Genomic DNA, 12875 nt, shown 5'->3' with positions numbered 1-12875 from the left:
TCCAAATAAACTACAGTCCTGTGGTATAAATACTGTTCCTATCCTCAGTGGAAAAGGCTGGCCCATGTGCCAGCTATGAAGTGAACCCCTACGTGCATTATGTCCATTACTACTGACGGAGCAGTGTGATTTGTAATGTGATTAGGAAGCAGGGTAGGGCTATTAGAGACGTTAGCTGGAAAGACACTCAGTGATATCACATGATGGATCAACCGGTATGGACCTCAGAGAGAAGGAAAGAGAGGGCTGCCTCTCATGGATCCTAACCCAGCATGTATCAATATGTATTATATTGACCAGATCTCTATTAACTTCCATTATACCTCTATTGTACTTATGGGACAGCTTTTGAAATGTTTTACAGGGGTCACTGGCTTCACCGTCAGTGTCGAGCTAATGGAGCTGAACATTACGGCAGTATTAAGAGATATATCCTGTATATGTTGGATCACCGCCTTGGGAGTCACACTCTATGAATGGTGAAGAGCTTAAACTGGCTCTAAAACTTCCTGACTTGGGAAACTGGGAACACATCTGTTTCTAAATTACACTTTTACTGTAGTTTCCAATATTTTTGATACTTTTTGTGGCATTCAGGGTCAGTACAAAATCTGGTGAAGCTTCCTGCAGGGGACTACTTTCAAAAGTAGTCTCAAAATGTGTTTTTTTCCCTTTTGTCTTTTAACAATGACTATTATATCTTGAATATTTTGTGTGCACTTTTCTGTATGCTTTCTTTGTATTTTGTAAAGCACTGTCTGTATATATCGAAATTCATTATTTGGATGCTGAGTCCAAGTCATGCGCCTCAAATACGCACCTTTGCTATACATAGGCTCCTATGTAAGATCTGCCTTGCCTTACCCTTACGATTACAGTATAAATGTGGGTTTCTTTGAATGATATCCTCAAGGTTCTTCAACATAAGAATGTGGGAGTCTACTGGGTTATAAAACATTAATATAGGTTTATGTTATGGCCACCAGTTCGAATTATTTCAACATTTTTGTCTGGGAAATGATCTTTTCCGTCAGTTTGTCTGATTGGATGGATCAAACTACTACACTACCCATGAGCATTTTCAGCTGCAGTTTAGTAGTTTTTCCAGTTGTCTTGTACCCATTCGCATCCAGTAACACCACCAGCAGTGCACATCACACACACATTGGATTTTTTTTCTCCAAAAGCACCGTGAGAGTCATACTTAACTGCTCACCTATTGTACTTACTTCTGGAGCATGTGCACCCAAAAGACCTGAACTCTGATTTCGTCTACAAATCCTATTGTCTTACTTCTGCGAGTGTTTGTAGATCGTTTTCACCCTACTTGTACTGTTTGTCCCCTGAGGCCCTTGGTCAATAGAGACTCAGTGGCTGATCTTGTGTGACCTGATGCTGACCTTGGCACCACCTTGCACCTACCAGCTGCCACCAGGCGCTGTTCTCTCTGTTAGTGTTTAGCAAGCAATCGCTGTACACTGCCTAGAGAAGTTATACCCAGGATTTCGCATCAGACATCTCCAACCCCTCCCTAACACCCCGCTCCCTCCTGTGATTCTTTATGTGCGTCTGTATGTCAACCGCAGAAGCTTGTACCATCGTTTCTCTACGCAGCATGGAGCCCCGCTCCCCTGCTGATCTTTTCAAAACAGTCCAAAGCTATGGCTCTCTCAACTTATCCTGTAGATTTACATTGTGTTTGACTTTCTCGATCTGCTCCGTTGAGCTTGTGTGTGGTATATACTGTATGGGGATCTTGGTTTGGTCTGTTACGAATGTTGAATACGCTGCTGCAAGTTGAGGGTGGATATGACAAGAAGCTTAATGGTTCACATGCACATCTCCAGCTCAAAGCCCCTCCCCGGTGAAGGCCAAGCGAGGAGAAAGATGATGTAGCGCTTAAAAATAATGGTGGACAGATTGATTAAATAAAAAAATACCTTTATAAAACTATAAAGATTCAATGGGACAAACACAGGGATCAGTCAGCATGTGTTTTAAATTGTATTTATTTAAAGAGCACGACTAATTATCTGTTGTTGTCTGTTGTGTATAAATATAATTATGTGTAGAACTAATCAACTATGCACTATTTTTAACAAGACAATGAAATCTTCCCTGTTGTGTTTGAATTAAATTCCTTGTCTCTTGTCTCATCTACACTTAAGTGAACTGGTGCAAAAGAGGAACTTCTAATTGTCTGTTTCTTGGTGTTATCGCAACCATCAGTACCAGCAGATCCCCTACACTTCACACACACACACACGCACACACAGCACGAATCAGTTGAGAAGCTTTCCTGGCTCCGCTCTGAGGAGATGTAAATACATGATAGGACCAAGAAACATGACGAGTGATGGCTTCTCCAGCAGGACATCCTGAAGTCTCTTTTACCTCTACACCTCTCTACCCTCGAATGGATGCTGCTTTCTATTATCATCCAGGTGTAAATGTCCTGCTGATAAAATCACTGTTTGTTATCTATAAGTGTAGACTTAAACTAAAAATTGAACCTGATATTGAAATGTTAACAAAGCTGCTTTTTGGCCAAACCAAAGAAAAGCAAACAGCCGTGTAGCTGACACATTCATGCATGAAGAAACACATATTTCAAGAGGCAAGGCTCTTCTCACGACATCATCGGTAAGGTAGGCATTGGTGGAAGAGGAGGTGTCAATAAGCTGACCCCCTAACTCCTCCAAATCCCTGCAGAACAAAGCCCTGGCCTGTCCGTCAAGCTGCTGAGGTATGCTGCAGGATGCCGCTGCTTGGTTGACCGGTTCAGCAGGCTGACTTCAATCAGAGGAGGGGACAGAGGGAGGGGAAGAGGGGAGAGGTCATATGTCTTATCCACACCTTGAATGGCGTGGCGGACGGACGGTCACAGGAATGCAGCGAGACTTGCATCGATTGTGGGGGAAGTGGGCTGCCTTAATGAGGATCTCCGAGAGAGCACCCACTGTCCGTCACACTGTCTTTGCTTTATCCGCCCGGGTCTTAAATGCCCACTCAGAGACGACCCTCCCCACACACCTCTGCCTAATTCTTCATCCTGCCCTTTCTCTCCCTTCTGTTTGTCTGCTTCTCTCTTCTTCCTTGAAGATCTGCTGTCTTCTGTTTGATCCTTTGTCTCTGTCCTCAGAAAGCTGGAGTAAGCCATCAGTAAAATGCCTCCTTTGTAAACTATAGCAGCTCCCCAGCAACGTGCTGGACTGGGATGTATGGCATGGGAAGCATTCTGGGCCCAGAACTTGGCGCAAAAGGAGTAAACATATCTGTTGCACAGTGATTCTACAGCTCCCAAACAGTTTGACAAACACTATTTGTTCCTGCAGAGTTAGAAACTTGTTTTTTATCCAAAGCCAAGTCAGTGAGGAAGGAAACTGTGTTTCTTCCATCAGACCACATGTTTTTAAGCTTTCCCGTAGAACTGAAATCCAAGTCATTAAATGATCCGTGTGTTGTCTGTTGACTCACCGTAATCTTTCTTGCAGTACTTCTTCATGTTGATCTTCAGTTTGCCTTTAGATGCTTTGCAATAAGAGTCACAGTCTGCAGAGATATGAAGGGAGAAAATACACGTTATTTTATTTAGTAATGGGCAAATTAACTTGTTATAAATTCATTGGTGGGGGGAGCTAAAAACTTTCATTAGCATTATTATCTCACATTAAACAATATCCATAACATAAGAAAAGTTGATCTACAATGCTGTGTAAAGTAAAAAGCCATAGCATCATGGCTAATTTTGTTTTACATTAATTTTTATAAAAGTCTGTAAAACATTTACCAGAATTTTACTGTCTAAATTTTGGTAAAAGCATAATTGGAAAATAAAAATGAACTGTTTATTACAAACTAAGACACTGGATTAAACACCCACTTTAAAAATTATATTTAATAATTTATCATACGTACTCAATTGCACAAATAATCAATCATAATAGTAATAATAATAATGATGATAGTAATAATAATAAACGATAAGAAAACAAACAAAGAAACAAACAAAAATCATGCAAATATCCCCTTTAATATGACAGACAATGTTTAATGTTTTAGAAACAAATCATTTTTAATGTGCAAAAATGGTGGTATAATGTATACACACTATAGATGAGCTAGGAGTTTGATTGGTGCTGCTGTTAAAAAAACAAAAAAAACATGATGAACTTAATAATTTCCACGAGAATGAGGTGCACAAAATAATTTTCTCTGTTGGGCCTACAATTACGTGTATAGCAGATTCTCACACGTTTAAATTTTTTTGCTTTACACCGCTGCTTTGGCACCACCTTTTGTTTTAAGTCTTTCTTTCTATTTGCAAGTAACAGAGTGCAAAAGGCAGATGTCTTTTTTGGCATTTGACTTTTTTTTTCTCTTTTTTCACTAAAACTGCCTCTCTGGCCCCAAAATGCACAATAGGACAGGAATAAAACAAAAGGTGGTGCTAAAGCAGCTGTGTAAAACACCTTCAGAGAACAATAACAATGGCAGCACCTCTGGCAATAGCTCTTTTGTCTGACTGGTTGACACACATCTGTCTGATTTGATGCTGCTGTGGTGCCATTGCTGGAAAAAACTAGAGTGCACGTGTTTCAGTTGCAGTGGAGGCACTTTAACCTTCTAACCACGTCTTCTCATACATGTGTGATGGTGAGGGGTCTCGGAATGGAGCTGATGGTACCGGCAGCAGTTCAGCAGAAATACAAATCACTGCGACCCACTCGCTGCCTGTCAGACTGTGGGAATGAGTCAAGCCTGTGCGGACCACCCCCCACTCACTTCAATCCCCCCCCAGTCTCACCTCGCTTGTCACCTCAGCCCCCAACCTCCCGAAAAAATAACCCGGGGATCACTTCAAGGCCCAACCGAGGACCATGTCAAGCTTTTGCATTTATTGCAGTGTGGACGGGCAGGAGGGGGAGAGCGCAGAGGGCTGGCAGCTATTTGAGGGAGTAGAAGGTGGGGGGTGTGAAGGGGGTCAATGCCACACAAAGGGAGGTCAGGAAGGGAAAATTAGCCATCCATGAAGCACTAGGCAGAAGACCCTTTTTTTGTCGGGAGGTGGGGGGCGTCCACTCTGGAGGCGTGAACAAATAAATACCTCACGCAGGCAGAGGGGTCACCCAAATTGCCTCACGGCTCACACACACATATCTGCATGTGAGGTAGCTGTGTAAGTGTGTACTTAAAGTTGATTTTAAGCTTGATTTATCATATGGATAACAACCTCACAACAGAACATTTTATATTTGCACAAACTATAAGTAAGCTGTTATTTTATTAAGATGCATTGAGATTAGAACCAACACTGCTCCTTGTCCGAATAAATCCATGAGGATATGTATATGCCATCAGTTTTATGATAGATTACCAGGAGGCGAAGAAGGCAACATTATATCCCTCCCTCCACTTTGCTGGCCCCAGCAATCCAGAGAGTCCATATAGGTTCAGTGATTGCCCCATGCTATGCTGTCATGGTGCCAGCCACATACTGTATAGTGCGGGCCAGAATAACGTGACGTAAAGCCATTTCACAAAAAAAAAAGAACTTGTTTTCCCTTCTTTTCTGCTCCTTTAGTGCTCCTCCAACTGGCATAAATTGGATCCAGAGTACTGATTTGGTTTACACTTCAGTGCTGCAAGTTATAATGAGTATAGTAAAAGAAAGGAGGGGAGGAAGAGATGGATGGACAGCGAGTAGTAGCAGAGGAGAGTGATGGGGTGGTGGAAGAAGGATTGGAGCTTTCAGGCAGCCTGAATATGAACAAACTTCATTGTTGTGAGCAGATCTTTGCTCCATGCCTTTACTCCCCTTTATACTCTGTTTGAATGAGGTTGCCTGGGGAACACCACGACAAGAAAAAATGCAGGGAAGGAGGCGGGAGAATGGATACTGGTAGAGAGTGAAGGGGTGGAGAGGTTGACAAAAAAAAGAAGACAGGAGTGAAGTTTATCAGGGGGGTGGGAAGAAGAAGAAGGAGAAGAGGAGGGTCGGGATTTTGAGTAAAACCCCCAAATCAGCAAAAAAGTGTTTGCCTCACAAGCTGGAGCTGGTAGTAAATACAGAGAGTAACAAAAATAGGCAAAGTAAATGAAACAGAGGAGTCTATATGAGCTGCACCTGATTACCATGTAAATGATGGAGGGGGGAGCTGTGGAAAGGAAGCTTTGTTTTCTCATAACCCCCCTTGATGCCATCATGATACTTCCCTTTGATAGCCTTTCGTTCCCCATTAGTGTACCCCTGAGACACAGCTCCGGGCCCCGCTGAGAGCACCCCGAGATCCCCATTTAGGGCCAGGCAGTCCCCTACCGTGAGGACAAATGTTCCCTTTGTGCGCGCGTTACAAGCAGGGGAAGTGGGAGCAGTCCTGTAGCACTGAGCTAAAATGTGCTTTGGGTGTTCTGAGTAGATGTAGTTACTACAGCGCTTTGTTTCCTGCCTTTCAGAGCACTGAGAAGTGCGTAACTGAGAGGTGGACCTCTGCCCCTTCTATCAAAGTGCTGTACAACCCTGTAGGCTAATCGTTTTCATTTGGGATGCTTCTTACTAAAGCTGCTTCAAGACAGAATACAGTACTGTAGAGTTCTATGTGACGGAGCCAGAGCTTTACAGCGCCAATAGGCGGAAGCAAAGCTAGGCCTCAGTAGCCAGTGTAAGGTAGTGCACAGTAAATCATGCCCCAAATATAAAAATGCTGGTGGACAATGCTTCTTAAAATTATTGTTTAAAATCAAACACGTCTGTAAAATCTAGAAGATGATGCCACATTGATCCAACTTATCAAACCAGAAGAAAAAAATGAGTTTATCATGAGATTTCAACAAAAGTTATGAACAGGAAGAAGAAAGAAAAGACACATTTCTGCAAGATAAATCGAGCAAACAATATTTCACATGATTAAAGTCAACTACACAGCAGGACTGGTGTGCAAACAGTTCAACATTCAGCCCAGAAATCTGCACACACTGCAGAGTCTATAGCCAAGTTGTGTTTTGTCCTTTAGTCAAGAAGAACTTAACAAAAAGGTCTGCAACACCCAGGTTCAATTCTTTCTACGAGATAATCATTTTTACAAGAAGGGATGTCAGGGTCCCTGCTTCCTAAAGTCAAATCAGACCCACTTTAGCACCGCATGAAATAACAAAATCCCCACAATCTTTTGAATGAAGCCAGTCCGGTGACACAGCAGGGTCTACGTTGTGTGCTGTCATTGCACACTGACATTAGATGTAAATCGTGAGCTACAGAATCATCCAATATGGATGCCATTTCAAGAGATTCCTGGCTGATTGTAAGATACAGATTCAGATCATTCACTGCGATCAGGCCACATTCACAGCACCTCAGTGAGATGTGTGACTGCATATACAGTATGACACTGTGAAAAAAAAAGTACACTGAGGAATCCTAATGAACTTTGCAGTACAAGAATTAAAGGGATATTTTGCCGATTTTCAACCAGCTCTGTATCACAACAATGTGGGGAGTATGTGTAAATAAACTATTTTAAACTTCCCTCCATCTTATCAGCACCCAGATCTTGCTAAACTCCCAGCTCAGTTTTTTTTTAGCTGACTCTAGGGCTGTTGCTCAAACCACAGATTGTACCTCTGCATGTTCATATGGGGACACAAAGAGTATAGAAGTGGATTCAGAGAAAGAGACATACCCCTCTTTTTCGCTCTAAAACTCAGACCAAACTCAGATAAAACTGTAAAACAAGGCAGTGCTGATCATACCATATTGTCTCCTGTGTCAAAACAGACAAGCTGACATTACATCACCCACCGGCAGGAGCGTTTATGGGTCCGGCACAGCACATTGCAAACTGGTAGTTGTAGGTTTTCTACCTCTTAAGCATAAGCGAATACCACCTCCTTTTTATTCCCCATGTTTTCTCTGGTCATGTAACACCAGTTGCAAAAATATTTGCATCTTGAATGAAAAGACCATCCTCCAGCAGTGAAATTCTTCTTTAAGGCCTTTACACACCAGGAGCATGAACGAAAATGACACACACATGCAAAGTACTTGCATCAAAACTATTCATTCCAGGGGCAGTGCAAATTTGCAACACTTGCAACAGGTCCGCCATTATCGTGATGTTGTCCTGTGACGTCCCCTCCACACAATGTGATTGGTTGATGCTTTTATTCGGGCTGTGTTAAGCAAAGCACAACAGCCTTTCTGTAGTAGTATGGCTGAATACAAATATGTATTATGTTGTTCTGTTCAGCAGCTCTCACAGTTTCCACACAGATAAAATCAAATGCACCCAGGCAAGTGAAACACGATCTCAAATGGTCTCTTGAGTCAAAGCCAGGTGTGAACAGCCAATCTATATCAACTAGATCTAGACACACTCTGGATGTGTCTAGATACAAGATACAGCACTCAGTGTGAACATGACCACAGAGGCATGGCGGCATCAGAGGTACCAGAGCAGCGAGACAAGGAGGTGTAAATGACGGCCCAGGAGGAGGGCTTTCTCCCTCAACCAGACTGATTGAGAAACAAATTGCGGCAAATAAAGCATGTAATTAGATTATGGAGCCCAGTGTGCTGCCCTGCGCTGTTCTCCTCTGCTCACACAAGAGCCGTGAGCTTGGATCCTGTCCAGCAAAGATGGAGAGAGAAAAGAGGAAAGAAAGAGAAGGAGTCCCCCACTTCTTTTTCTCATTGTTTCATCAGCGAGCAAAAGATGGTTTGTTTTCAGGCAGACAACAGCCAGCAAAGAGGCTGTTTGAGTTCTTGACCTGATTTGAGATTTCACTTTTCGGGTGGCATGCAATCAGTTCTGATGAGCTGTGTCGTTCCTCTGTTACTGTAACTGATGAGTTTCAGATGAGTCAGCAGGGATTCCTGTTGGTCATCACCCAAAGCATGGACGCAGAGAGGGGAAATAACCCTGCCAAGGTTTTCATGTCATTATAAAACGGTTTCGGCACCAAAAAGTAAATAGCGTGCAAAAGTTTGATATTGATAATGAGAATTTGATACTGCGCTGTTCTATTTTTGGCCCCGCTTACTGCAGAATGTCTCTCACCATTATTTCTTCTACAATTAAGTGGCGTAATAAGATCCCGCGTTGTTATGAGTGTGAAATACGGTGGAGTCGATGAGTGCTGAACAGGGTGTGTGAGGCAAGACTCATGTCCAAAAAATCTGAGGAGGGGTCCGCCGCAGACTCTGATCACTTCCAGCCTCGCCTCGGAAACACATATGAGAGCGAATCTCTTACGAGCCTCATCATCGTCAGTCCAATTCTCCTCCTCCTCATCATCATCATTAGTTACTTTCACATCTTGTATCCCGACAGGTCCGGGGCGACCATCGTAGGTCATCAGCGGTTAATCTCCTCCACATTTCGTTGCTGCGCAGACGTCTCTGTCACAACCCGTGGGAGTGGCGACTCACACCATCCGTGACCTACCAGCACAATGTGTGTTTTGTCTGGGCCACACCATCGGAGGTATTCTCCATGCATTCCAGCCCTCCGTGTGGTCGAGAGGGGGAGAGCCCTGCTGCAGGAGACAAATTAATATCCACTCCATTTTCCCTCACGCTCTCCATTCACCCTCCCCCCAAAAAATACCACCCCCCCCTTCGTTCAGCTGAGGCGCAACAAGGCACCTGCCTCACAGCTGTCAGCCCAACACCCCCCGTATCACACACACTTGTGGACACTTTTACATATATAAATATATTATTTCAAAATTAATTTTCTACATTCTTAAGGATATATTATGTAACATTGCTGCATGAAAATGTCTAGAAAATGTAAAATATTTTGTTGAGTTGTGGACCAAAATGTTTCCAACATGTCTAACCCAGAGATATCTGTAATTTTAATCAAGGACCGGTCCGTGTCATTTCCTTGCCATGACCAGTCGGTGACGTCACATCCCCTTTGCGCATGCATCAGCGCTGTGGTTGTCTGCCAGAAGCTGTCATAAATGGACTGTTTTCACAATATGCTTTTTAGATCTTGGTCATTTCTAACTAGATATTTTAATTGGATAAAGGATTTTGGTCATTGGATGTCTGGATCTTAAGTTATCAGAGAAACAAACTGAGCAAACATTAGCGGCAGCTCAGCTCAAGCCCCAGATTATTATTTATCTTTTTTTTTTTTAACTCAAAACTGAGGAGACCTCTGCAGATAATTTGGCTCCCGGTAGCAATCTACTTAACACATGGATCTTATAATCAGAGAAAAAAGGTAAGCACATATTAGCAGGAGCTGGGCAAGTGGCCCCTACTTGAGGAGCCGCACAGTGTAGGAGAAACACTGACTTTTAACGTGAAACTGCCTTATTCAATGTTTTTCCCATTTTAATTACCAGGTCCATTTGTCTGATAGGAGAGGACCTCTGCGGACAGTTCCGCTCCCGGTAAAACCCTCCTGCTTGACGAACATTGAAAGAATCCTAACCGGGAGAAACTGACTGCAATGATATCATTGCTCCAGTTTTTCTTATTGTTTCGACTGAGAGACCCTGGCGGCAGAAAATGAAATACTGTTCATTTAATCTATCTTAAAGTGTCTTCTCTCAATTTACTTCTTGTGGTTTTCGAATTTCCCTCTCTATGATAATAATAAAAAAAATAAAATAAAGTAATACTAATAATAATGATGATAATAATAATAATAATAAGTAGAATAAGAATTTAGCCATTTAATCAAGGTATATTAACAATCTTTACTGTGGTGCAGGCACTATTAGTGGGTTGGAAAAAAACTGTTCGATGCTCTGATAAAATCCCTGCATCTGTTTGCAATCCCATATTAGGTGATATCATAGCTGTTTGAATACCAGGCTGAGCAAGAGGCGCATTTGCTCTGCAACCTTCTGAGCAGGCTCCGAGGGTAATATATGCATCCTCTGGGCCTCAAGCCTGAGAGGGTGGTCCAGGGGGACCCTCGGCTACTCATGATTCTGACATGACCGACGCGGGACGTCCATCAAGGTGCACCACCTTGCACTCTGCTTGATTTTAAACTCTGTGGGTCGAACAGCCTCGTGCCCATTATACATATGAGAGAGAATTCCCAGAACTCTGCCGTGATTAGATTATCTTTATAGCTACATGGTCCGAGTCATTACACAGTCTCCTCCAGGTTGTGTTTACATTAGTTCAATGACACGGTTTAACCAATGGGATTATAAGATTTTTAGCCTTAAACCAGGTCGTAGCCACAGGGAAGATTTCACATGATAACAGTGAAATGGAGGGAGAGGTTCAGGGGTCAGTTTTCATACGAAAAACCACAAATATCCAAAACACTCTCAGTGTTGACGTACTAAAACAGATAAGCAGTAACTGATCAACTTTGCATTTATTCAAGTTGATAAAGTAATACAGGCCCTCTCACTTATCCAGTAACTCCTGAATGAGGTGAGGAAAATTTCCTACACCCCAAAAGCGGACAGATTCCTGACAGGGGGGCCCAGAGAAACTCCAGATATTCTAGCTCGGCACCACCCACCGTGTTATGTGAAGACAAAGCGTGAAACAGAGGGAGACGAAGGAGGTGGAGGAGAGCGAAAAGAGACTGAAAGAGAAAAGAAAAGAGGTGGAGGAGGGCTGGGGACCGGCAGTATCCTGACTGCGCTGTCAATTGAAGCTGTCCAGGGAACGTCAGGGACCTCGGAGGGCCCAACAACAGCTGCAAGAGCCTCTTACGCACACATACACACACACACATATAATATACCTTGGGCCTCCTGCAACTTCATGGGTGAGACAGAGCAAACATGCCGCAAGCCAAATGACTCAAGTTTTTCCACCACAAGGCCAAAAGACAGGGTAGGTTTATGTTTATGAAGCACAAGATGCAAGTTTTTGTTCTTCACACTTGTAGATTTTACACTGCTTTGCATATTGAATTACCAACTTAATAAATCTCTTACAGTTTCAAGTTTACTCATATCCAAGGAGGTTGGTTTCGTCGCAACATTGGGGGAGGGGGCACATATGAAACGGGAGGTTTGTGGGTCCTCCAACAGAATTTTGATTTTCAGCATGAGCAATTTTGCGGTGAATTTTTATGTACTAACTGCCTTGTTTTCCAACAACTTCTGACATATAACCAGAAATTCAGCCAATTAAGTTGCTCACAGTCCAGAAACTTTAGGCGATCATTATACTGCATTAATCACGTCAAGCAAATCAGAACTGAGCTGGCATGGAAAAAAATCTCATACACTGATATATTAAAAAAAAGAACAACAATAAACAAACAACTGATAATAGTGATATTTTCCATTACTGAACCCATTCTGGCATTTAATTGTCATATAGGTTTTAGGTTATGTCATCTATCTCTTGTATCTGTTGTACCACAACTTATCCTAATGTCATATCTCGTCCCTATAAATAGGAGAATAAAACTCAACATTATGGTATAATTTCAAACACAAATCATCTGGTGAACAAACAAAATAGGTATTGTTGAACTACAGTGCTGCGTTGAATTACAACATCAGTCCTACCCTGACTTCACTGCATCAGACTGAGAAAGAGCAAGTTTGGAGAGATGAAAAATCATTGAATCAAACAAACTGCCAGGCCCCCGAGCTGTACGCTAGACCAACACCCCACTGTGCCGCAGTTAGACTGATTAATTGTGAAAGTGCGAGAGATTAAAGGAGGCACATCCCAGGGAAGCTGCTAATGGTTTTAATATTCATGAAGCCTTAATAAGGAGGGGGGAAGGCAAGAGGGATCCAATTTATCCAGCAGTCTGTTTTTTTTCCATTTGTGGAAAAATATTGTGCTGTTGAAAATCCATTTAAACTGCCCATACTTGCACAATATCCTCCACATCTTTTCCTTAAGGCCAGATGTGCTCATATGGATG

At 42.6% G+C, this 12875-nt stretch overlaps 1 protein-coding gene across 1 annotated transcript in view; it reads right to left on the bottom strand.

The window, feature by feature from the left end:
• ntn1a (netrin 1a) overlaps positions 1-12875 on the bottom strand; it is a 78506-nt gene that overhangs the window by 8858 nt on the left and 56773 nt on the right. Inside the window, exon 6 of the mRNA XM_050044188.1 lies at positions 3478-3552. Coding sequence (XP_049900145.1) covers positions 3478-3552 — 75 coding nt within the window. The remainder of the gene's footprint in view (positions 1-3477; positions 3553-12875) is intronic.

The sequence above is a fragment of the Epinephelus moara genome, chromosome 5 (genome assembly GCF_006386435.1).
Source record: "Epinephelus moara isolate mb chromosome 5, YSFRI_EMoa_1.0, whole genome shotgun sequence".
Lineage (NCBI taxonomy): Eukaryota > Metazoa > Chordata > Actinopteri > Perciformes > Serranidae > Epinephelus > Epinephelus moara.
The sequence above is the reverse complement of the archived record's forward strand: the minus strand, read 5'-3'. Positions and strand labels throughout refer to the sequence as shown.